The 27,591-nt window shown below is 37.5% G+C and overlaps 1 protein-coding gene across 5 annotated transcripts in view; it reads left to right on the top strand.

Moving 5' to 3' along the window:
- The window catches only part of LOC137130705 (CUB and sushi domain-containing protein 3-like), a 194,197-nt gene that overhangs the window by 9,672 nt on the left and 156,934 nt on the right, over positions 1-27,591 (top strand). For all 5 annotated transcript variants that reach the window (XR_010914879.1, XM_067511194.1, XM_067511192.1 and 2 more), the window contains exons 2-4: positions 4,760-4,982; positions 18,462-18,574; positions 26,914-27,108. Coding sequence is in view for 4 of the 5 variants with exons in the window: in XM_067511194.1 (XP_067367295.1) it covers positions 4,760-4,982; positions 18,462-18,574; positions 26,914-27,108 (531 nt within the window). In the remaining variant the exon portion in view is untranslated. The remainder of the gene's footprint in view (positions 1-4,759; positions 4,983-18,461; positions 18,575-26,913; positions 27,109-27,591) is intronic.

Below are 27,591 nucleotides of genomic sequence, written 5' to 3'. Positions count from 1 at the left end.
TAGACCCAGCTTTTATGGAGATGACAGCGCTTAACATATTACAAGCTTGTGTGATTCACAGCATTGAAATGGATAATTCAAATTCATAATGGATAGCTTATACAGAAAAAACAAGGAGAGCCATAGATTGTGCTGGTAATATGAGAAGGAGAATTGCTGAGCAGGAAGAGAGAGAGGGATAAAGAAAGATTCAAGGAACAATTGGCTGAAGAGTCAGTGAATGAAATAGGGGAGCGAGACAGAGAGAGGATGAGAAAGGAGGTGGTTGAGGGAGATACAATATCAAAAACTGCAGCTGTGTGAGGGAGTTGCAGAGATAATAAAGAATGAAAAATACTTAGATCTGTGGAGAGAGCCAGGGTAAGTGAAATTGATATGGTGGCAGTGAACATTTGAATGGTCATTCCAGGAAATCCCACTGGGTCATACCAACATATTTACCAATTAAATTCATAAAACACTACATTATTGCTATCCAAAATAAGTCTTATTAAAACACAATAATCTGATCATATATGTTTAAGAAAATTACAAAACAAAAATGATTAAACCCTTAATTAGACAAGGCAACAAGTCAAACTGCCCATATATGGGCACCCCACTCAGGCACCTATATAGACCCCCTTTGTGTGTGCTTGGGTCCTTTTGCCAGACCAGGAGGTGCTAAGGTAAGTAACAGCCAGTGAAATTGGAGTCGTAAAGCTCTAGAAAATGAAGAAAAGTACATACACCTGTTCCTATAACTTAAAAATTTAGGGAACTACACAGGACATTGTTGTTCTTGTTCGGCCAGGTTCAGAGGGATATCTCTCCCACGCTCACGCTCACGCACACGCACGCACACACACACTAGTAAGCAGTTCACAAAAATAGAATTACTGAGTATTTTACAATAATGGTCATCTAAAGCTTGATGAACTAAAACCTTTCAGAGACTAATTGAGCTCTATTGCTGCTGTCCGTGGTGTAGTTGCTTTAAAAGCCTCAAATAAAATCAATAATACTTTTGCTGGTGAAAATAGTGGGTGTGTGTCTAAGTCCAACACTAGTTGGGATTAGATATCCTCTGCTAGGATTGCTTCACGTATATCTAATCTTTTATGCTTAGCTTCTGTTACAAAAATTGTGTGGTAACCTTACGTCGACTGAAGCCTAGTCTACTTCACTTAATGACACTGGTGGTTAAAACTCCACTGCCTTGAATTTTAAATATTTTTACTCCGTCTTTTACTGTGTCTCCCACACATCAGATAAAAAATGTTTTTTTTTTTTTAGGATTGAGTTTTGTTCTGAACATTTAAAGAGACAGTCCAGTGATTTCCTACTGACATTTCCATAATGTGGGGGAATCACATGAAATTAATTGGAGAGATATTTCTAATATTTTCTAATTTTCTCTAAAGAGATCTAGTGTAGGGTGCATTTGCTATGTGAAAAAGAATACATGCTGTGTAGGCTGTATAGAAACCACTAGCTGCAACTTTAAATTTGTATTAAGAGGGAAGATGCAGCTTTTTGACATAAAAACTGCACTTTGACCACTTACTGCAGCACAGAAAATGCAAATGATTCAACCATTTCTCCAGCAGGCATTAGCCTGTTTCTGTACATCTAAAACAAGCTGCACCGACAGATTGCTGGTTTAACTGGCATAGTTAGTCATGGACAACAATGCTCATTAAAACAATCGCCCCAAGCACCAATGGGGAGGCGTGAATGAAAACGTTATCACAGCCCTAACACACATTATGTGGTTGTGGAGGTGAATGATATGATCCTTTTGTGGACAAGTGATCCAGATGTGCACGGGGGCACACACACTCGCTTTCAGGATCATAAGGGAGTGCGGCCTAAAACTTTTATTTTTAACAATATTGTCCAGTGTGTGACTAAAATAAAAAGTGTATTTAGCTGATAAGGATATGTTCAGTCACACAGTAGATTACACAGCAGCTTTTCCAGAAATAGACCTAAAGCATGGAACTGTTTTAAAGCTTTTAATACATGCATCTTCTGTTACCTAGGTTTTGTCTGTAAACGTCAGTCTTTTACTTGAAAAGTCACTGATTTCAGCTTATCACTTTCCCACTAAACCTCAACTCTGAAAAACTACAACATGCCACCCCAGTCTTTACTTTGCAGCTCTGAATGTTGTAAGATCTTGACATTATACCCATCCCAACGTGTAGTCTTATTTCTTGCTGATAGTAATAGTAGTAGGCTTCATAAATAATTTGTATGATCTTTACTGAGGAAAGAGTACTGCATTTATACCTCAGTTAAATTTCAGTGCAGCTCCTAGAAACAATCTTGAGACACTAGGGAGTTCAGGGAGTTTCCAAAAATCTCAAGACTTCAGCCATGTATTTAGAAGCAGTATTACTCAGGATAAGTAAACTTAATGTTTCATATTTGCATGTCCCCTTTAAATGATCCCCCTCTAATAACATGAGGACTGCCATATTGTTCTGATTTTTAATACTTTAACCACACTGTCACTTGGTAAAGCTGCATCATTCATAAAAATGCTTAAAAAAATCAAAGGTGATTTTCCTAGATAAATAATAGATTGAAGCTGAACATCAGTTTCCAGTGCAGGAAAACAACAGAGTTAAGCTTAAGGAAGGTTGTGGAGTGAATTAAAATACAGAGGCAACACTACTAAAAGTAGAAACAATGACTGTGCTTTGTCATAAAACCATCTACCTTTGTCAAATTTGAAATACACCGGCACATGCAGCTCTGGCAGACCGTCATAATTACCAGGGCTGTTAGATATCAATTGTCCACTTAGCAGTAGGTAATAGGGGACTCGCCAAAATAAACCCATGAGCTGAGAATGTGGCAACTTGAAGCAACAAATGGATTAAACTATAAATATGCAACAACACTCTATGCACACACTACCAAACAATAACGCATCACAAATGCTGGTCAAACATACTGCCAGAGTCAGTCATCTGTCATGAAAAACATTAACAAAAGCATTTGAAAGAAGCAGAGATTGGATCACTTTGAATTACTCTGACCATGTAGGTACAAATTTGCCATAATTACACCTATTTCCACTGTCACCTTCTCAGTGACGGTGGAAATAATTGTAACTTTGAAGTGCAACAAACCTTGATAAGAATTTTTCCACCACTACATTTGGAGAAGCGGCTCATCACCAGGCACAGTGATAAACCTCTATCAGTGGATTTATATGGTATAATTGATATACAAGTTCAGACCAGTTGGTCTTTTAGGTGCCGAAAGGTTGAGTCTAGTCTGCACAATATGAGGAAATATACTGTACTGTCAGGGACACCATGTGTTTATAATATCCTGAAGGTGCTGCGAGATTTTAAGATTGTTGCAAAAAAATTGCTATCACACTTGTGATAACAGTTGTTTTTTGTAAAATGCAAACAGCTGCCAAGCTTAGTCCAAAAATAATGAAATGAAACCGCTTGACAAGAGGGAAATTGTCAGTTTGTCTCACAGTTAAACATTTTGAGTATTCGTTCACATCAGTTTGTAAGAAGGCATACATACTGAAAATCACCGCTGTCTGTCTTGTTCGGGGGCTATTTGAGTTGTATAGCTGCCAAGTAAGCTGCGTGCTGTGTTTTTCCCCATACTGCACTGCATGTGTATGGCCGACACTATGCAAAACATCCTTTACCTACAGAGTGTGAAAAGCTAATTACACTAGGAGTAAGTTGTTTGGAGGGGTAAACCATGCATCTTAATTAAGTTTGCATTCCATTAGACGACATTCCCGATAGCCTCGACTAAAATGACGTGCTTTTCTGTGCTCTGTGGCTCAGTGTGTATGGGAACATGTTCAAACATTGTGTTAAGTCTTCTGGATGTGGAAGTGTAGAAGAAAAGGTCTGACTGTGAGAAACGGGGGATTATAAATGTCTTTGCATGAGTGAGACAGATTAAGTTTGTACATGCGTTTGAGTCAGTTACTTAGCCGTGGCACATTTACATTAATACCCCAAAGGTTAGCCAGGCAACCAGATTATTGTAGTTTGACAATGATGGTATAATGCTTAACCCAATATGTCAAGGATATTGATTTTCTTTTTTCTTTTCCTTTTTTTTTTAGCAAAGCAGTGCAACAAGGTGTAAAGATAGATCTTGTGTGGGCTGTAAAACTAAATATTAAGGGCTTCTGGCACCAAATTGGAAGACCCTATTTGTTTCTTGTCTCTGGGGCTTTCTGACCGTCTGGAAAACAACTGGGCAGTAATGATGCTTCACGACCACTTTGTTCAACGCTACATCAATACATCAAACATCAATGCCGTCCCCAATTACTCTCCCATTATTACAACAGTAGTTGTTGCAGCCTGCGGTCCATAATTTAAAGAGGCATTAAAAACATAAATCCACAAACTGGACATGGTGGTTGCCAGATTTTTCTCACAGCTTCTGTCAGTTGAGAACAATGTGGATTTTCCAAACAATTTGTTCTCGTTGAAGAAAATACTGGACCTGAACTTTACACACTGCATGCAGCTGTTACAATAAGTGTTACTTGGCGTAGCATCTGTGTTAAAAAATGATAAAGTTTTAATCCATTCGTTTCAGTTATTGCTACTTGAATGCTTAAACCAGGGAAGACTGAGCTTTTTGGGAAGAATCTCTACAATTTATTCATTTACTTTCATGTGTTGAAGAGCAATTTCTTTCCTCTTCACAAGCAAAAGTTATTCACACTCACAGTTCCTAACGACTTGGCATTTGTTTCCTTTTTTTATTCCAGGTTTTATCCACACCTGTGGAGGCACTTTAAAAGGAAAGAATGGGACGATAGAAAGCCCTGGCTTTCCATATGGATATCCAAATGGAGCGAACTGTACCTGGGTGATTGTTGCTGAAGAGGGCAACAGGATTCATATAGTTTTTCAATCTTTCGCTGTGGAGGAGGAATATGACTTTTTATCTTTGTATGATGGGCATCCACACCCGGCTAACTTCAGGACAAGGTAAGGAGGTGTCCCTGAAGCATGCACCTTGAAAGTTGTGTTTGAAGCCTGGCAGGCAGGGACGGAAAGATATGAGGGAGGAAAGCCTTCGATGATCACTTCTGACAGGAAGACCTTCTTTAATGTGCACATGACAAAAACCGCTTTTTCCTGTCAGGCAGGTGAGCAGCAGGGTGTGAGGACTGTGGTGTGCCTTTTCGGACATGGTTTGGAGCTAAATTGAACAACTTTCACAGAACTTTTGGAGATTCTTGTTGGGATGTTAAGTTTCTGCCTTGCTTTTTAAAGGACGCAACTTGCAGAGATGCCACTTGTATATTAAGCCCAACAGACAAAAATGGACTATTGGAATATTGGTTCTGTCATAGAGAGAGACAGAGAGAAATATAGAAATATATATGTAATTTGTTTACTCTATAGCAAAGAACAATGTAAGTCTGAATGCTGTAAGATAAATCCCCAGCATTCGGTGCTGGTTTCAGTGACACACCGGTCAGGTCAGTAGCCACCATCCTTTATTGAAATGCTTCACTGGAGAAGACAGAAGTGGAGAAATGCATGAAAAGCAAAAACAAAGATCTCTCCTTGTTTACTTTAGTTCAGGCAAGCAGCTGTTTACTCAGTGTGCTTTCTGAAGTCCCACAAAAGCCTGACAGTCAAATACTCTGGGAAGAGTCTTCTGTGTTTGGGTTTATTTTTATTTATATATCTCCCTCCCCTTCGTATCGGTCTTGAGCAGAATTATTTGGCTTACCCTGTTTTTGATTTTGACAGTAAATTTATGCCATACAAGCACAATTCAATAATTGTATTTTACAATGAAAACTGATGCTGAGATGACAGTTCCATTTATCTATTTATATCATCCATGTAGATTGAGCACAGCGAGCCTACACCGTGTAAGACTGTGTTTCAAATAAGCAAGCAAATATAGACACGGAGAGCTTGAATGTTCAGGTTTTAATGAGGCCTTTTTTCCTCAAGTACACCAATTTAAACATTTAATGTGTGATGTGCAATGCTATAGAATTTTAATAAATAAAGAGTGTTGATGCTTTATTAAACACAGCGTCACCAACATGGTAATCAAACCATCAAACCTTGCTAATTGGTTTACTGCGATTGTTTTAACGCAGTCATAATTGACTTGGGTGCTGAATAAAAATCCTGAACATATCATGACTGACTCAGTGAGGATGAAGTGCAACATTGTTAAGATGTTCCATTTCTGAATCCACTTTCAAAAATCATTTTGTTGTCGATTAAAGGGAAAAAAGCTCTAAAGGTTTTATTTTCCTTGTCAAACCAAATTCCACAAAATAAATCCACTCTTTAGAGATAAGTGTGCTGTGTATTATGAGAAGATTATCTCTTGATTGAGCTGATAGAAGAGTGAGGTTACACACATCAGCTTTTAAACCTGTCAAAAGCTTTTTTTTTTTTTTTAAAGACATCTTGGTGTCTGATTATCCACTTGAATTCAAAAGCATACAGCAATAGAGGTGAAAATGGGGTCTAACCTTTATTTCTGTGAAACACTCCAAAACACAGTCCTAAAATCATTTCTCCTGGTTCAACTTTAGTGGAAGTGGACTGAGGTCACATGCTAATACAATGGCATATGTATAGCAAAGAGTGGCAATGAAGTGGAATAATTCAACAGTTGAATCATTGTTGATACTTTAGCATCCGAATCACTTTAGCTACTTAAAATATTATGTTGCATAATTCTGTTTTCAAGGTCAGGCCTATGAAAGGTTTGTCACCATGCTGATTGACTGCATAACTCGTTGAGCTCACACGTGTAACTCTTGTCACATACGTGCTTAAAAGCCTCCAAAAGTTTGCTGTTTAAATCTCTCAAAGCTGGGTAAGAATTGGCAGTCATAGCTTATATCTGTTGCTGTACTCAAAGTTTGAATTCATAGTTGCACCAGTATCTTTAAATTGAATCAAACACATCCAGCCTTGCATTCAGACTCCTGTTATAAACTGAGCACCTTTTAATACCAGAAATGTAAGTTTAAATCTAACAAATAATACAAACATCAACAAGTTGTTGCAGAAATTACATATGTGATCAATTATGCTGTTTCAGTTTCTTTATATGATTTTTATTTATTTACTTTCCCTCCTTCAGCTTATCACATAAGCTTGGTGGCAAGTTTATAGTAGATCACATGGTTGGCACATTGATTTTAACGCCGGATGCCTTTCCTGACGCAACTCTTCCTAGTTTTAAAGGGCTTGTGTTTAGATGTGTGCTGGCTTGTGTAACCTCAACAGCTGATGTTGTGCAGTTTGGGAATTAAGTGTCTTGCCAAGAGACATTTTAACATCTGGCCACTGCTTCATATCAAATTAATTGATAATAACAATAAATGATGCTGTAATATGATAAGCTATGAATTAATTGTTTAATTCTGGCTAGTATTTTTATAGTATAATATTTACTTCACTGTCAATAGCTTTAAAATGCAGTGAGATCTTACAGAAATAATGTAGAAAAAATTTAAAAATCATTGTGTTGAAGAATAAGTCCAATTTTCCTTTGATTGCCTACACATACATGCAAATGGAAACTCATATAAGAAATATAAAGCTCCAGTTATATGGAGTTATATAGTGAAAATATTATTTAAATCCATGTTATTAAAGTTTACAAATATGAATAAGGTGTTTATATAATATAAACAAGTGTGCTTTCATTTAAATACACGTGCACAATAATGTCATTTTTAGTTAAAATGGCTGAAAAGTTTTGATGCTGCAACACAAATACTAAATATGATTAAGATCAACCCACCTCCTTGTTCAATGGTTCTACTAGCAGGTTTTACCTCACGATTATTAAAATAATCGACTCGAAGTACCTTGATTATTCAAACTCAATGTTCTTCAGTCCTTGTTTTCTTTCGTCCAAGGGGAAAACACTGCAAAAAAGATCAGTATGAGAGAGGATTTGTACTCACAGCATGAGATCGACAACTGCACAACTTAAGACCCACAAATATGTTCTTAAAGATTTCAACTTGCTTTGTGGCTTGTACTTGTGAGATGACTCATTTGCAAATGAGTTTAGATTTTGCACAAATTTCAAGACACAGGGGGCAGTGTTGAGGGGCTGGGAGTGAGAAATTGTCAAAAAATACAGATACACTTTGCTTTAGTGTGAATTAAAGCCACTGCAGCAGCACTTGGTTATGAGTCTTGTGATAGAGGCTTGAACGCTATCAGCTGTGACTGAACTAACTGGCAGGGGTTTAAAAAAAAGGTTAAGGTTAATAGGCAGACCTGCTCCCTCATCCAGCGTCTCTCATGAGACACTTTTCCTGCTACTTTTCTCTGTGGTGTACAATTATGCTGAAAAAGACGAGGTATAATTTTCTGAGTGAGATATATGCAACTCTTTGAGATGTTAGTGAAACTGTTACTGTCTTATGTACAACCTTTATTGGATATCTTATAATGTGGTGTTCGCGACAGAAGCCCAATTCTTTTTGGGTATATGTTACAATGACAAATTATACTGCCTGGATTAAACTAAGCAAATAAGACTAAGAGTCTTCCATTGGATAATTGCAGTGATTAATAAGTTATTCAACCCTTACTGATGCAATGGGTAGCTGACTACCTGAATATAATGAGCAGGTTTTTCCATCAATGGATTTTGTTCTTCCCCGATGACACGGTCGTATTTCAAGATGACAATACCAGGATTCATCAGGCTCAAACTGTGAAAGAGCGGTTCAAGGAGCATGAGACATCATTTTCACACATGAATTTGCCACTTTGACCCCACTGAGAATCTTTGGAATGTGCTGGAACATCTTAGCAAAAAACTACAGCAACACTGGACTGTAATAAATGTTGTGACAATAAATAAGCTCATCAAACGAATACCAGAAGATACGTGCAACTATCAAAAAAACTAATTTGCTGGCAGCTCAGCGAAATAAGTATCTGACTTTTTGTAAGTGAAACTTACTACATTAGGTTTTTTGAATTCTTTTTTTCCCCATCAAATTTCTTTGCGTCTGTGCAGTCTTCAACTTTCTGGTCACACAAGTGTTTTTCCTAAACCTCCAGAGATGTTCATGAGTCACATTCTGCAAGTCCAAGTCAAGTCTCAAGTCTCTTATAAGTGTTCTCTCACTTGGTGCTATTTAAACTACTTTGAACTCTTAGATGCAATGTTCTGAGCATATAGTGGGTTATCACCACCCCTGTACTTACCAACATACAGGATCAGCATTGATTAAAGTTAATAATGGTATATAAAAAATACTGGGATACGCATTTTTTCTTACCCAACTGCAACTACTAATTTTCATTATGAATTATTTTGTTCATTATTTTCTCACTTCATCAAATGAGGAATGAAATGTTGGAAATGCAGTCACAAGTATCACAAGCAATTCTTTAAATAGGTGCCAGTTTACTGTAAGTGTGTGAAAGCCTGGCTGATCCTGTTTGCACCTTTAACTCACACAGTACAATTTCTTAAGTCAGCCTCAGAGTTGGTAAAATTTGGGTTCAAAAAAATTGAGGTTTAAATATCCGCACATTTTTTTCTGTTAGGGATTAAAATGATAAACGGGACACAGAGGGATTGTTTTTCTTGAAGACTGGTAAATACATTGAATGCAGTCCTCCAATCGCAGCCACTTTGCCTGCACTAACTCAATATTCGTCCTCAAGAAAAAAGCCCTGGTTCATTTATTGGAATATACAAAGTGACCTTATGTTGCTGACTTAAATTTTATTTTGGGGATGAAGATCAGTGAGCTTTTTCTGATATCAACAATCATTAACAATCATTCAGCTCATAAGACATTTTCTTATTGTGTAATAGAAGTCCCAGATTGCTACAAGTTGAGTCAAGTATTTTAACGACTCAAGTCTGTGTACAATTGGAGTCCAGGTTTCAGACTCTAGTAACCATCTCTGCCTCTAATTATTCAAGTACTATAGCAGAACAGTAGCTTGGTGTTAAAACAATACTATATAGCAAATAAATTAGGGAAATAGGCTTGAAAAGGGAACAAGAAAATAAAAGAACATTCAAGAGCTTTTAAAAACTGAATTGATGAAATGTGAAACAGACCTCAGATTCAATGTGTCTAAACTTAATTGGCTTTTGTTAGGATTCAAGTGGGGGAAAAAATTGAGGGACAAAACCTTCACTTTCACAAATTAGTAGTCCATAAAGACAATTATATAACATCCCAAACATACAGGTCTATACCCAAATAAACTCAGTGGCAGATGGTCTTTAGTTTACTTGAAATGATTGTACAATTTGCTAAAATTCCAATCTCTGTATTAAAATAAACATCCAGCGTGCTTAACATATGATCTGTTTCAGCTATGTACTGTGTACAGCATTGTATACAGTACATGCCTTATACCTACACCCAATTAAACTTTTTTAAAAACTTTAACACTCTGCTACAGCTGATTAGCACATGTTAAAATCTTGTATTTTACAACAAAAGCCAACTCTTACATTATTTATTTTAATTATTGCTATTGTTTTTACAAGAATGTATAGTTGTGTGCTACCAATGTTTAATAGTCTGACTGTAGGGGAATAAATATACAGTATGTAAATGTCAGGCCTAATGCCATCTACCTAGGAGCCACCAGAGAGCTATACAATGAAATTCATACAATATAAAATGTCACTTCTTCAGTAGATTGAAATAAATGAGCCACATATCTCCTTGTGCATTGCATGAAAATTTATTTAATTTTTAGGGCGATGAGAAGTCATATGCAACAGTGATTTGTTTCCCTACAGTTACTATATCTGCAGTATGAGATGTAGCAGATGCAGATGTAGTTTTCTTTTCTTTTTCTTTGTAGTAGAGTTTATGTAATATTTAATGTTTTAAGAGAGGGTTGGTGAAGTCAGTGGTGAATATGCTGTATAAAATGTAGGGTTAATGGTTTGTAAAACAAGACCACAGAGGATTTTGCTGAGAAATCACAAGGAACTAATCCTGCCATTCAAAGAGGAGGAAGAGAACAACTAATTCTCGCTGCATTACAAAAGCAAATGCCTCACATTTTGATGGGATTTTCAAGATCTAGTCCAAACCTCAACAAATAGAAATGTTGTTCTTTGTGTTTTACGCACATTTTTCTTATTTTTATCTTTTCAAGTGGAGGGTTTGTGGTGCTGGAAAACTAGCGTTGCTTTGCCTGTTGGTCCGAAACGTCCAGCTCTTACTTAAAAAAAAAATGTAAGTAACTTTGAAGGGACAAACAAGATTTGTCACCTTGTGTCACTTAGTTTTGGATTTACTTGATCAAGAAAGATGAAGGACAAAAATCGCCAAAATCTTCTCTAGCAACTTGTCTCCATATGGCAACACCTGAAGTTGTTTTATTTTTAGTTTTTACTTCCTTTGAATGTGTGTTGATCACTTTTTTCTTTTTTTGTCGATTATTTTAACTGGAATAAATAAGAAGGTGAATATATTGTCAGGAAACTCTTCTCTACCATTTCTCTCTCTCTTCTAGGGTAATTAGAAACCTTGATAAAGATTAAAGAGGCCTTTAATTTATTAATGCTATTAATTAATTGAGGCAGAAATTCAGATGGGGAGATGACAAAAGCGACAATGAATTTTTAACATGAAAAAGAATCGACATCCCCATGATGGGCCTGATTAATGTGTCTCCCCATTGATCTATGTATTCTCTTTGCTCTGTGAAGTTTTCCCTCATCCCTCTCTCTGCACTTACATTACCTTCAGTCCCTAGTGCCTGGGAAAAAATAAAACGCTGGTTGAGCCACTCATTATTGTGTGCAAATTATATGCTGAGGATGGTAGAGGACAGTATCAGAGTAGGAGTATTAAACCCTTTTATTCCAGTGTTGCCCTGCGCAAATAATCACTTCATTAAGGTGATCGTTTTGCTGCTGTCATTTTACAATTACAAGCACATATTGAATGTAGTTTTGATGAAGGAGTCGTTTTTCATTTCTTACTTGGAGTAATGTTTCTCTTTTCTCTGTAGCTTATGAAACAGCAATCCCTTTATCAAGGTCCTCGATTAAAACCAAAGAAACACCGTAGCTAAGGCCGTAAGATATAGGGAAAATAATCAAATTGTGTTCTAAAGAGTGAAATTGTGACTGTGATTCTTCATGTGATTGTCTTTATGCTCTATATAGGTTCGGCCTAACAATCTGCTTGAAGTATATGAGGGCATACTATATTGCTCTTTCAGTATCTTCACCAAGGCCTTATATTTGCCTGTGGTCTCTGGGGGGCATGATGTCTTTCCCTGTAAACCTGGCTATAGTCAAAGTAATTTCCCAGTGGTGTTTTGTTTCACGTTAGTATATAGTGATACTTCGAAACATTTAACCCACTGGAGGTTGAGGCTGCATCAGCAGATATTTTTATTTGTTTAATGCTCCTCCATAGTTCTGTGGTGATTTTTATTGTTGGAAGAGAGATGTGGTGTTGCCTCACATGGCAACTGTCTTAGCCAGGCACTTTGGGCACAACACCTGCTCCGGCTGTGCATCCTATGGTCTAAAACCAAAACCAGTTTTCTTTTAACACGGTCGTCATCTTGCTTGTTGTTTTTAGGGTTTGCTTTTGATGAGGCCATTTTCAGTTTCTTTTTTCTCTCGGTCACTTGCTTCGCAGCTTTTACATGGAGCCATTTGTTTATATCCTATTTGTTTAGCATCTGTAGAAAAATGCAGCATAACTGCAGCTTTGAAAATTGTGTTCTGTTAATACTGTATGTGATAGATTTGAAAATATTAACTGCTCAGCTCTAAAACTAACCATCTATGATTTTTTGTGACAGCAAAACTGTGTGCTTGCAGCTACAGTTTGAAACATGTCAATTTGAAAAGTCAATTTGAAACATTAATTTGAAACATTTTTACATTTATTATTGTTTTCAACCACAAAAGGAGAAATTGTTACTGAGAGCTACAGTACATGTTATGCACCATATATACTCTACAGCATATACAAGGTGACTGAGCCTTGTTACATAGAAACTTGGAGGATTGAATCTTGATAGTGGTCTTCTCCCTGAACTTTGCACACAATACTTCATATGTATGTGCAAAACAATAGAGTCAGGTGATCAAAAACCGGAATGTCAGCAAGCTAAGTTAGGTATATACTGGCCATGTCCAGTGCATGACAGTCTACCCTGGTGTGGGATTGGTTCACTATTGTGTAACAAAGGCTGAATAGTGATGATAGTAATTTTAAGATTTAAACAAGCTGGAACATAACAGTTGTTAAAACTGAGTCTTCTCGTGAAGCATGTCAAAATAGCTTTATTTGTAGCAAATTAATGAGCAACATAAAAACATACAGTGGTGTAATCATTAGAGATGTGCATGGAAATACAGGGCCTTCATTATTTTATTAATTTCTGTCACAGTAAAGCCATTTTTTATTCTGTGTGATTAGTGTCCTTGTTTGTTTTTGTCTGCCATAACGCTGGCCTCCAATCTTTGGTGTCCTGCAGTAGGTCTTGTAATTATTGTCTGGTTCACAGTTCTGTAAAGCTTTTGTTCTTTTGATTGTTAAAATATCAAAACCTTGGTCACTGCCCCTTTCTGTTACCTGATTCGCAGTATAATTAATAGTGTAGTTTCTACATTTAATCTTAGAGTTAAATTGTTGAAGTGGTTCTTTATTATTGCGACTAAATATTTTTGTATTTAAATAAATAAATCTGAAATTTTTTTTTAATGTGTTTTAAGATTTGTAAAATTCTAAACACTGTGTGTGTGTTTTCATAATGTAGAAATGTGTCACTGGCTAGATTAAAAACCTGCCCTATAATTCACCCAACCTCCTATGACCAGCCCAGTGGACCAATTCATTGCAGTAAGAAGATGGAAATTTTAACTTCCACAATAAACAATAGTATTGCATCCACTTAAATAACCTGATAATTCTGATGACATATCTTCAGGTGCCAGCAAATCTTGAGTCATTATGAGTGAAGTGTCAGGTTTATTGTGAAATGTAACATCTTTGTGGTGATTTCTTATTTGCTCCAGCATTTGTAACCTCAAATCCAGATTTGTTTAATCAAATCTAGGTTTGGTTCTCCCCTCTTCATTCACATATACCTACAACTACCATATTGATGCCACTAATGGTGGAGAAATAGACATTTAAGTTCTCTTTTGTCAGCAGACACTAGGAGTTGCATTGATATCTCATGTATTGATAGTAGTAGTAGTAGTAGCAGACTACTCATATATTTATAGAAAGAAATATGCTTTCTTCAATCTTCATATCACGTTTTCCTTTGCAGGTAAATTGTTATTTGTTTTTCATTCTTCACTCTTAATGAGGAGAGAAGATCTAAGAATGAGTTATTGGATAGTTTGATTTGACCTTTTATTACTGCAGTTATTACAACAACACATCTGTGTCTGGGGCTGCTGTAATGAGTTAATACATTTATTAATCATCCCTCAATGTTTTTCTTTTTTGTTTCAAGGCGTCCAGCAGAAGGGCCATTATTCACACAAGTAAAAGTTTTTTGTTTTTTTTTAAACGGTTTTTATTCTCTTGCTAACAATATACAAAAGAAAAGTGGTTCAATTTAATTATTTCTTACTTGGTAAGATCCCTCACAACACTTAAGGTCCCTCCTCACCTTCTCGGTTTTTGTTCTTTCCTTCTTTACCTGGAGACCCACAAAGGTTAAGAGTAGTGTAGCAACAAGAAGAGGTGAGCAGAGCCAAAGAGATGCAAAGAGGCAAAGCGAAACAAGCCACAAAAAGAAAAATTACAAAAAGAGCCACCGCGTGCAATGAGAAATGGAAATTGGGAGAGAGTAAGTGTGGCAGAAAGAGAGCTACATATGGTGAGACCGAGAGGGAGACAGCAGGAGGTCGAGAGACAGTGAGTCAGACAAATAAAGGTACGTCTTTCCCGTCTCTCTCTCCCTCCTCTCTATGGTACACCGCTACCGTGACACACTAATCAGATGGCGGGAATGTCTGACAGCTACCTTCAGGGCTGATGTAGTGTGTTCAGGTGGAAGGAAAGGCTGCATCTGTCAAAGCAATCATTGGCGCTCTGTTCCCAGGCACACGTAGTCATTCTGCTGCCACTGGTGTTTCTTTGATCCATAAAAGGGAGGCACCACTCCTGCTCAGTCACCAGGCGTATCCAGGACCACAGTGACATTTTTGGTTGACCTGGTAGCAGAACACGCTGTTTCTATCTGACTCGCATTTATAACATTGGGGAATTTCTGTTCATCTGTTCCTAAGTTGAAATTATTTTTTTTAAACTTTAGTCAAAGTCATAAAAGTTCCCTTCTCACTGTGCCTGGAAAAATCATAATTACTGCATGCTCTGCCATTATGAGGACTTTACAAATCTATTTTTAATCCTTTGAACTGGCTTTGATTAAATACACCAAAGCGTTTCTCACAAATAATTTGGTTTTGACATTGTGTGACCGCTGATGCACCAGCTTCAATCACCATCACAGGTCAACCCAAAATAATCTTGCTGAGTGTATATATATATTTATAGTGGCTATTGTAAATTTAACTTAATCCAATCAAAAGTTTTATTTTATTAAACATTTCTTCTTGATGCAAATTCAACATGTCTTCCTTGAATAATTTTAAACAGAAGTGTTTTTCTTATTTATTCTTTGCAGACTTGTCAGATATGTAAGTCACGTGCTTCTTGTCTCTGAGATGCCAGCAGGTCCCATGTCTTTATTTGTTAATGACATTTTCTAACTATTCACCTGATGCTCCTGTTGCCAAAGCAACAGTCAGCAGTGAGTGCCAGATGCAGATCTTTGTTTGAATCCAAAGAAGCACATTATAACCCAAGTATGTCTCAAACAAAAAGCAGACAAACAGTCCAATATTTCTTGAGAAAATGCTGCCAAAATGTCAGGCTGATCCATTTTTTTTATGTTATATTCATCTCTTCTTCTGGTGCTTCAGACAAGCCATAAATTGTATTATTCAGGTTGTCATGGTTGAGGTTGTTGCTAGTTCAGGGTTTGTTTTAAGTTTTATTTTTTCCCGAATTGTTCTGATCAGCATCAGGATATGACCTGTCTAAGTCAGAAATAAGTCTAGGACTAACGAATTGTTTGCCAACACTGCCCAGACTGTCACTTCCTAATCCTTCACACTGACAGCCTTTAAACAGTCTTCCCTTCAGGTACACCAACCCATGACATGCTTACTGTATTACCTTGCTGTTTTGTGTCACGACAACAATACAGTCTAAGAAAGGATTTCCTGGGACTTGCAATATGGACTTGAGGTTCAGTTTGTCTGATTGTCCCATGGCATTTAATTCACATTGCTTGTGGTCATGAAAAAGTATTTTATTTATTTGAGATCTGAGCTCTAACACCAAGGCTTTAGCTCATCGGGCCTGATTTACTGTACATGTATTGAGCTAACAGTATTTTTTCCATCTTCGTCTTTTTTGTATAACAAGTTGCCATAGCAGCAACGTTTTCACTCTGCAATATCTACATGCTTGGTGCTGCAACAAAAATTGCAAAAAAGGAGTTGCTCAACATTTTGAGTCACAGACAAATGTAATTTTCATTTGTCCACTCTTTTAGTAACCAATGCAGGTCAAAAGCTTTTAAATGTGTGACTGCTCTGGACTCATCCTGGTGGGTGCCATCAAACTCAGTGTGAGCACACACTCTGTCACCACTGACTGTTTTGTTCTGCTCAGCTAGTGAGTATCTCCCCCTTGGATCCCCCTGTCCTGACCTGGACTAAAGAGTGTAACAATAAAGACTACCCAGCCTGACATCAAACTGATTAACTGAAAATGTATAACTCCCACATGGAAATAACACCACCGACCCTTCCAACCCCTATTCTCCTGTTGAAAATGGCAGTAACACACTCGCATTGCGGAAGAAAGATTAAGATCTCGCTTGTAATATGGCACATGAGACAACTGTGGAACTGGCGGTTACCAACCTGCCCTTTCAATGTCACTCCTCTGAAGGGAAAACAAAAAACAAAGACCAAAGTCCATATGCAGCATTTTCATGTGACCTCAGACTGGACTTGGGTTTCTCCCACAAGATATTCACCTTAAAAAAGGATTTGGAAGAGAATTCTTAAATATTTCCATAGTTTACATGCCGTATGGAGATAACTAACTTTGTGCAGCGTAGCTTTTTCACCACAACATTTTCTCACTGGCTCCTTTTCTGTTTTTGTTTTTTGTTTTTTTCCTTTTTTGCACTAAAACTTATAGAAAAAATAATCTGATTTATCCATTGCCCAACCAAACATCAAAAACATTAAGTTAGCAATACCATTAAAAGAAAATCATTTAAATGTGCACCTCACCATTTCTGTTTAAGCATTCCATACAACAAAATTATTCAATGTAATGCACAAGCCTGGCTTCACTTTCAATTTAACAATGTTATCATGCAAATTCAATACAATGTACATAATTACACTTCCAACAAGGTCAATTTTTAAATTCTCTTTTCTGATAAATGTATTCTAAATTGCCTCATGTGGCAATTTACTTTTTTATCTTGGCATGCTGTGCAGTACCTAGTATACTACAGGGTAATTATTAACTGCAAGGACCTGCACAGTTCAGTGCTGTAATTGGAAACTCTATTGAAGCTGTAAATACAGCAGCCTCTTATTTGCTGTCACTAAAAGAATTTTCTTTTTCCACATTTGGCCTACCAAAGACATTATTTACCTGGCTTATTGTCAAGTAGGGGCTCAGTCACACAAACCGGCCCAAAACTGGCAACCTAAAATAACTAGAGAAAAGTAATGGCAATAGAGGAGCCATTTAGATTCATGCACAGGTTTTGTTCATGGTACGCTGCCTGGCTTACAGCAGCGGAAGGATGACGGAACATCAGCAACTGCGATGAATGGTCAGCAACACATCTTGTTTACGGCGTTGTAAAAATAAATGGATTTGTTTGGACCTGCACCCAATTTAAAATGCTGTAATGAAGCATTCTGTTACAATGCAGCTGCCAGCCCTCAAACACCATCCAACAATTGGGAAGGTCCTCGCTTGGGTTTTGATTGTATATTACCCCAGTATATTATTGGTGGACAAATTGCATCACAATTATCTGAGTGGTTCTGGTTTAATGGATACAAAATGCTATAGGAAACAAACTCACTGTTTTTGAGGTCTTTCAACAGTCGATACTTTTAATGACAGCTACATTTTTTTGTGCATTGTTGCGTTTTAGTGAACTAAAATCAACAGTGAATTTATAGTCATCTTGTTCATCTGGTAACATTTATGGAAGGTTTTATTGGACTCATTACACAAACTTCATTAAAACATTTTTCTTCTGTTTAATTAGGCTTGTACTTCAACTGCATCATGCAATTTCCATCATTATTGTGATGTAAATCTGATGATGTAAATTATATGATATGTTCTGAGCACTTTCTCTGATCTGCAGGTTAACAGGCTTTACCATACCTCCACCTGTTACCAGTTCTGGCTCCATCTTTTCACTGAGGCTTACCAGTGACTTTGCAGTAAGCGCTCATGGATTTAAGGTAGCTTATGAAGGTAAGGAAATATTTTTATTTTTTTTTTAACTCATTATTTTTTTACTACTGTTTAAACTGTACATGAATTGAAATTGTTGTCAGGGCTGCTTCTCACTAACTGGGTCTATTAATAAAAAGGAAAATTATCAGCCAAGTAGATGCCATTTATTCCTTTAAATGTGTTACCACGCAGGCCACCAGATTTCCTGTAGGACTCGCACTGTTGAGTTACGGAAACATTAGGCACTTCAATTAAGCAAATTAACGTCATATTTTCCAAATAAACATCCCTCCCCCAAAAGTCGTGAACCTTTTCTGTGACTCCAGAGGTGCATCTGAAATTGCATGGCAGATGGCAAAGGGAATTAGTTGAACTAATGGATGTACCAAGTTATCTGTATTGAAGCAGAGCTGAGTGCAGCGGGTAACAGTCTAAATATGAACTGTCCTTCTGTGACCACTTTGTTCACCTCTACTCTTTTCCCCTCTGCTTCTTCGTATAAAATCCATAGTTCTCTTTGTCATTATTTTTTTTTCACCTTGATAAGGTTTCATTTCATCTCCACGTCATTATCCTACCTCCTTTTTTCTTCGACACATTTGTTTGCGTCTTGATTTCCTCTCTTCCCCCAGTACCCTTTGCTTAATTCCTTACTTTGTTCTGTTCCATTACCTTCTCCTGCACTAGCAGGCTGACCCCATCCTCTAGCCTCATTCCTCCTCCCTGCCATGATGTCCTTTTCCATCCCCCTTTATCCCCTCTTCATTTCCTCACCTGCCCCAGACCTGGCCAGCCCAGGACCTTTCCCCACTCAATCTGCCCACTTGTACTCTTTCTCTCTCTCTTGCTCAGTTTCTCTCCTTCTCTGGTCTCTGACTATGTCTCTTTCAGAGCCCTGTGAGTGGTTTGATTGAATTAGATCTTGTTTTTCTGCCGCCACCTTTAGCTTCAGGTGATATGGATGTTAATCACGTTCCGTTGCACTGATCTTTTCGGTTATTCTAAACAGAAAAGTGTGATGTTGCAAAAGATTTTCCAATGACGCTAGAGGAAATCATATGAGCACAATTTATTGTGTAGCCATATACTGGTGCTGTCACCTTTTAAGTGGGAGAGTTTTATGGATTAAAAACCGCAGCTGTTGTATGGTAATACTTAGACCATAACATGTACAGCTCAGTTTCATCATTCATTCTTTAATAGCCTGGTGTTACAACAGCGTACAGAGTACACAGTATAAATATTTAAACAACTATCTAAGTAGTATGGTATTGCTTACTCCAGCCTCTGCAGGAGCCTCTCCAGAACCTTTGTTATGAAGGTTCTATTAAATTTACAGCAGTGTATTACCCACATATTGTTGTGTTTTGTGTATAACAAAATGTGAATAAAACTTGTGTGTTTGATGTAGAATGATCAGTTGCATTAGCAATATGAAATGCAAATATTCAGCATTCTCATGTATTCATTCAAACCATATGCAGTGCTTTTTTTTTTATGCACTGATCAACAGAAAGACACTTACTCTCTCGTGTTCGCATGTACTTGCTTGGGTTTCCTCCCACAGTCCAGTGACATGCATGTTAGGTTAATTAGCGACTCTGAATTGTCCATAGGTGTCAATGCAAATGGTTGTCTTAGTACCCCACCTTTAAACCAATGACAGTTGAGATAGGCTTCAGCCCCCTGCGACCCTGACAGGATAAGCAGTTACAGATATTGGTTGGATATCAAATAAGTGATTTGCAAAACTGTTCAACCATTAAAATTATTTACCTAAATAATGACTAGACTAGAGCCAATGGGGGCGGCTGTAGCTCAGATGGTAAAGGCAGTCATCCATGGACATCCAGTAGTTCGATCCCCAGTCCCAGCTATATATCGAAATGTCTCTGGGCAAGACACTGAACCCCCAACAGCCCATTACCCTCTCCAGCGGTGCAGTGCCGGTCCAAGCCCGCTAGAAATTGGGAAGGGTTGCTTCAGGAAGTAAAAACTGCCAAATCAACATGTGGACAATGATCCGCTGTGGCGACCCTGTACTCACGGAATAAACTGAAAGACAAACATATGACTGGTAGAGCAGATTGGTTTCAAAAGTTAGAGTTGGTTAAATGGTGATCACCTGAGTGCACTGAAGGTTTTTAAGGGATTGTAGCATAAATCTAGTTGTATCTGGGATGTCTAGTCATTAGTGAATCAGAATCCTGGCCAGAAAACTGTCTATTGAAAACACCATGAAGACAAAAGAACACAGCAGAAGTCTGGGGATGGTTCCAATAAAGTTCCCAGGTCAAAATATATTTCATGATGTACTGTCAAATTCATCATTTACACATTAAAGGCTTAGGTGTATATATCTAAAGTGGAAGAACCTCAAGAGGAGCAACTATGCAGGAACGTGAAAAGACACGTGAAGGAATGACAAACTTCAACAGCTATGATGTGAGAAATCCACCTCTTTTCACTTGCTAAAAGCAAATTTACCATGATTCAATGTTGTGCACAAAATAAAGTAATATATAAGAAGTTCTAAGAGGGGCAAATACGTCACTGTAATTCAATGTCACCACTATCTTGTTTGCTCTGCTGAAATGGTTACAGTAGCTACACCTTAAGTATGAATATGTATTTTCTGCTCGTGTTGAAGACAAACTCTCAGATGGTTGTAGTCAGTCAGAGGTGATTGAATCATGGTCACAATTAGGTGGATTTGAATCTGCATGCACACGAAGGACACGGTGAAGGACACGGCCAGATGGAATCTAATTTTTCATGGACCTGTCAATCTTTTGTCCACTAGTTTGGAATTTTATTACCAATTAGACCTGGCTGGCCAATACTATCATGACTTATTCAGTGTCCTCTTGCAACCTTAACACTTAAGAATGGCCTGAAAGGGTCAGGCTGCATTTATTAAGAAATGGCGATACAGGGGCTTTTCTATATTATAGTCAAACAATGGCCACTTGTGCTTGTAGCTTTCCAATGGATGGTGATGGGCTGTAGCTGCATAATGTGTATATATACTGCTGTAGTAGCAATCTGCTTAGCTATCTCCTTGCCTTTTGTTGAAGGGTGTGTGTGCACGATGAAAACATTGCTGTGGCTGTCTAAAACCTGCCTCAATGCCATTTCAACATGCCCTTTCTGTGGAAAGGTTTGTGGAAGACGGCTGACCCATAAAACATAATTTCACCTTTTCTCCCCAGATTGTTTCATTTGTCTCTCTGTGGGAATGCAGATTGTCTCCAGAGTTAAAAAGGCATTTGCATGTGTGGAGATGCGGCATATATGGATGTTGTGATGTTCACCAGCTTCTTTGCTCCGTGTTCAAGTATGGGTTAAATCAATACGTTTTAAAATTCAGCTTTTTGTTTCTTTTCTTTTTACCTACCTGCATGAAAATCCAGTTCAGCAGCCAGCTAGGAAGCCAGACAGAGGGAGTTTAAACAGGCTGCTCCTGTGGGGAAAGTGTGCTGGATATGTGCACACAAACACTGCCACTCTGTCAAACTTCCATCTTCTTCAAAGGGCTACAGCGTCATTAGATATACAGGCGAAATAAATAGCTCAGCCCCAGAGAAATCTTGCACCCAACTACCTCATTTACTTGTTCACATAACTCACTCCTTACTGTGATGAGGGATAATGCACAGCAGTCTCACGCCCACTGACTGTGTATGTAACAGTAGGTAAATATTGCTGAGGAGGCTTTATTAGGATGACAAATGTCCGTGGTCTTTTCACTTTTTCAGTGGAATGTAATTTTCTAACCTAGTTTATTTTGTAACTCAAGTTTTAGTTTTCAGAAAGGTTAGGTACAGTATTTGACTGCAGCATCATTAATATTGTGTCTATGCGATTTTCTCCAGATAATATTGTGCATTTATGATATTAAGTACCAAATTAATTTTTAAAAAACAAGGCTTTATTTTGCAGATTAGGTGCAGCTTTATTACCATATATTTCCCCACCTGGAAGTTTGTGCAGACTCACCTTAGCTGTAACCTTAGCACAGGCTCTAATGTTTGGGAGCAGCTGTTTTCCCCAAGTTCTGTTATATCACCAATTTATTTAGGGTTCTCCAAACAGCAGCACTTGTTAGCTCAGGGCTAGCGCTGTATCTAAAACACTTGATTTCTTTGGGGACCTCTTCAAACCTTTGTAAAAGTACAAATCTTAATTTATTGTTATTCATGGTACTTTCTCCCTGTTTCAAATTCCGGTAAGCAGCTACTGCAGCTGAGGCAAAGTTTTATTTTGCCTGCATTGAGAAGTCTTATGTGAAGCAGCTGTCTCAAATATTTGCAACTTATTCCATAAATTGATTCAAGAGCCATGTCGGTCTAAGACATTAGTTATGACTTTCCCTGCACCAAAGGGCAATGAGTCATTGCTCTTGTAATTACAGCTGAGATGCATCTATTTCCTTTTAATTAGTGACCTGGGGTGAGTTTATCAAAACACTTGCTGGCAAGAGTAAGTGTGTTGGTTTTCTACATACATAGAATGAAGGCTACTGCAAGTCAGTTTAGATGTAATGTTTTAAGTCTGAGTCCGATCACTAAATTTATAAATCAGATTTCACAAAAAATATGTATGTTATGTTGGACAGTGTTGTGATCTAGAAGAAAATCTAGGTAGTAGTAGGGAGTAGTAATGGTTTTGCTTTTTCTATGAGCCTCAAATGCATCATATCCTTGCACAGGGAAAAAAAGGCTGTTATATTTCTTGGAAAATGTCATGTCGTCCTGGAAAAAGAATTTATCAAATTTTTAACTGGCTGAATGTAATCTGCCCAATGTCCCAACAACAGCTGGCAGCTGAAATTAGAGACTTTCTGAGGGGCACAGGGCAAAGGCTGCTTTTGGATGTGATTTGTGACACTCAGCAGTGCGCATAGCTCTGAGCTTTCCATTTTAACTCGGTCACATGCAGGTCTCAGCAAGTATCAGCTTGAATATAGGAGAATTGCATAAATTGCAACGCAAGCATGGAGAAACAATACAAAAAAATGTACTTTACTACAAGGTTTCATATTCTTACAAATATTCACTAAAGGAAAAACGGTACCTATAGCTAGCATCAATGCACCTATAGGTAGGTTACATTATTTATACTTTTCCTTCTGCTAATTTAGCATTTTTTACATTAGCACACTGAAGAGTCTATATGCTAGACCTACAGTACATGGAAACATGCTGAGAAAGCAGGAGTGACAGAAAACTAGATCAGAAGAATATAGTGTACATTAACCCACAGAGAGATGAGTTGGAGTGTGAGAAGAAGCATTTGCCAAAGTTTCAATTACACACTTATCATATTCCAGGAACTTAACTTAATTTGATCTGCATGACATCCTAATCTATGTATCTTGTCTAATCCCAAGCCAAGCCTTGTAAGCATGAACATCTGCTGATTTGGCTGTAGTTTTCAACTATATATAATTTCGAATATAGTGGTCTCATCAGCAAACTTTACTACAGTACCATTTATGCATGTCACTGATTATTTAGCCAACTATAATAAATCATTACACCAAATACAACATTAAGCGTAGATCAGCCCTAGGATACAGTAGTACAGGTTACAGTATGTCAGTAAAGTTTAGCTTGCAGGTGTCTGTTTTGACTAAAGTGCATTGCCCCTTAAGTGTTTTTTCATGTGACAATCTTCTTTGGATGATTTAATGTGTTCAATAAGAAAAAAGGCTTTGTTAGAAACAGTTTGGTTGTCTGACGTTGTACCAGTCTCTGACCAGTTAAATTTCTGCCTTGTACATTTTTTCGGGGAGGGAGGTGCTAATGTTGTAAAGGCTTTTTTTGGTGCGTTTGTAGATATTTAGACTGCCTTTGATGTGCTCAGTCTCACTTTGTTGAACTTCACAAATCTGATATTTCAAACAAATGCATTTCAATTTCACAGACTCTCTGGAACTCCCATAGACATATTTACTGTTTGTTGCCGGGGATCGTGCTGTGCCATGTAGGGATGCATGCATTCGTTGCAGTCTGCAATCCATAGCTGGATTTGATCAGTTCGATCATGCTGAGCCTGGGGTACAAAACTGGCCAGACTGGCACAGTCTATTATTATGCAGATTTTATATTATATAGGTTTTAGGCGGAGATTAACCAACACTGTTAACATGATAATTTGAATTTGTCACATTAAGGGTCAAAGTGGCATACCAAACAAACTTTGTCTAAGCAACAGCTTACATATTTGCTGATGCCACGTACTATACTTGCATATTAATGTAATACCTGGAGTCTGCCTGTCTCTCCTTACCATTGACATGACATTGTATTACTGTTATTCCTGCATGGAATCTCAACTCCTATTCTTTTTCCTTGACAATGAATCCATGTCATTAGTATTATTAGAGTTGCACTATGTTTTGATCATAATTCATACCTTGCTGTACACGTCTTCAACAACATTGTTCAAATAGACTGTCAAACACAAATTTCTATTGATGCATACGTGTACATTTGGTACCTTTCTCCAGATTTACAGTAGCTGTATGTATATGTGAAAACCTTCACTTTGCTCTTTCACGGTACTGTGGCTGTAGAGTTTTTAGAGTGGCTGGTGTTTGGTAATTTTGTGTTTAAAAACCATATATACCTTTTGATAAAGCTTTGGTGTGCCGCGCTAACATAGCCCCAACCAGTATATTGAAGTCTGTTAATGGTGTCAGTATTTTACCTGTTAGTTGGTACTTTCTCTAGTTGATTAAAGAAATCACACATGCTCTGAGGTCTTCTTCCCTCTGCTTTATTTCTGTCGCAGTCTGTTGGTATTTAATTTTGCTCATAAACATAAACAGCCGGCAGTTGATGCTGAAGATTTATATTGGATTCATTAGAGATCATACGCATTGGAGATGTGTATGTGAGCATCTGTGGTGTAAAGTGGATCAGTAATTGGATATCAAAAATTATTCCTGGAAATTAACATGAGAAAATATGACTTCACGGATGTCTGTCAGTTAAAACTTCGGTATGTCATCTACCACACTGTTCAGTTTTAGAAAACAGTAGCTTTTTCTGGACACTCATCTAATGCCTTTACAAGTAATATCTCTATCTTAAGCTAAAAATAAAGCTCGTCTTATCACCCTCTTTCCTGTGGTGCTGTTTTCCTCATTTTAATTTATGAAATACAATACATGACAATCTTGATTTAATGGTTTAACATTTGCAAACACAATTACAAATTTGTTTGTTTTGTAATCAAATAACACAGAGCATCATTAAAACAACAGGGAAAGGCCATGTAACAGACTTTATTTGCTTTATGGATAATTTTTCAACCAACTATGATCAACCAAGATCATAAGCATTTTGACAAAAATATGATCAGATCCGTATTAGACCCCGTGCTGCTTTTACACTAAGTCGAAACAAAAATATGTAACTCCTGAGGCAAATAGAAGCCAGTGATATGTTATTGTTCTGTTATTATGCTGTAGTTTGAAAGATCGCATTAGTTCTTTGTGCTGTACAGGGGTATTCAACCTAAAGTACACACGGCTAAACACCCCCCTAGGCCTGCTTGTCACAGTTTACAGTAGATCTTTATGGCAAGAGTTACACTAATTATAAGCACTTTGTCACTCTGTCAGCACATGAACACAATAGGGAAGTGCCAGTAATTTTCTTGTTTACTCGTAGAAGATATACAACTTCAATATGTTATCTTCAAAAATGTGATTGCACAGGGATTTAGAATTGTAAAAATGCATGTTTGTACACGTAGCATAATAATTCTGTGTTATTGTTTTTGTGCCACATGTGCTTCCTTAACTCTAATGCCTGTTGGTACCTTGATTAACACTAAACAATAGAAACTGAATAGTTACAATAATAGGAATGGATTGTGCAATTAAGGAGTAGAAAGAAGTTTGTAAAATAGTGATGTTGTTCAGCAAACCTCATTTCAACTACAGCAGATGTCGTCATACAGTAAGTTTTTACATGCAGTTAACAAAAAACAGTTGAGTATTTGATAATTGATGTTTTCCAAAAACATGTCAGTGTGGTGCACATTGATGTGGAGGGTTTTTGTGATGGAGGTATTTGCGCCCATTAATTTATGAACATGACTTCTTCCCTTACTGTAAAGGATGATATATTATTACAGTCTTGATCTGTAGCCTTTTATGTCTTCCTGCCATCTTTCCCATCTGCTTTTCTTTTGAATTACATGCTTATGTACTGTATATGTTTTTTTTCTGTTGCTCATAACTGTTGTCCAATCATAATTGATTATTATATCTGCGTAGTGATGGCATCCAGTAGCACCCAGCAGCATATTGATAACAAATGTCCTCTCTTTCCATTTTCCAGAGCTGAGAAGCAGTTCATGTGGAAACCCTGGGGTTCCACCCAAAGGCATTCTGAATGGAACTCTGTTCAATGTAGGTGACAAGATCCGCTACCGCTGCATCACTGGCTATGTCCTGGATGGACATTCACTCCTCACCTGTGTCACCAACGCAGCTGGAGTGTCAGTGTGGGACTTCCCTGTACCAATTTGCAGAGGTGAGGATTTTTAATCAAAACGAATTGCTGCTGTTATGAGCCAATCTTTTCTCCCATCAGTAAATTGTGCTTCATGGAGAACACATGTTATCTATATAGTTTATCTATGTTTTGAATGGCTCCCAAAGACATTTTATAATCTGCAGGGTAACAGTTTGTTTTGACCTCTTGTCATTTGAATTTCTTAGTTAATTGCTTTTAAATGATTGACAGTCTGATTTCTCTGTGATTGGGTGACTCGTTTGTGCCACAAATGTAGTAAAATATGGCACAAGTCTTCATTAAGTTTATTAATGTGTTTGCAAGCTGATGGGATGGAATAATTTTAATCGTGTTTAAGAACTTGATTAGAGCCTCAGTGGCTCAGAGTGTTAATCAAATATTTATTCCTGTAGAGGAGATGGCTTAAACACATTAATGCTGTTTTTAATGCTGGACTTTTACATCCACTAGACCTTTGAAGCTCTATTTTGACTGTACTCT

The sequence above is a fragment of the Channa argus genome, chromosome 7, assembly GCF_033026475.1.
Source record: "Channa argus isolate prfri chromosome 7, Channa argus male v1.0, whole genome shotgun sequence".
Lineage (NCBI taxonomy): Eukaryota > Metazoa > Chordata > Actinopteri > Anabantiformes > Channidae > Channa > Channa argus.
This window is presented reverse-complemented; position numbering and strand designations above follow the sequence as displayed.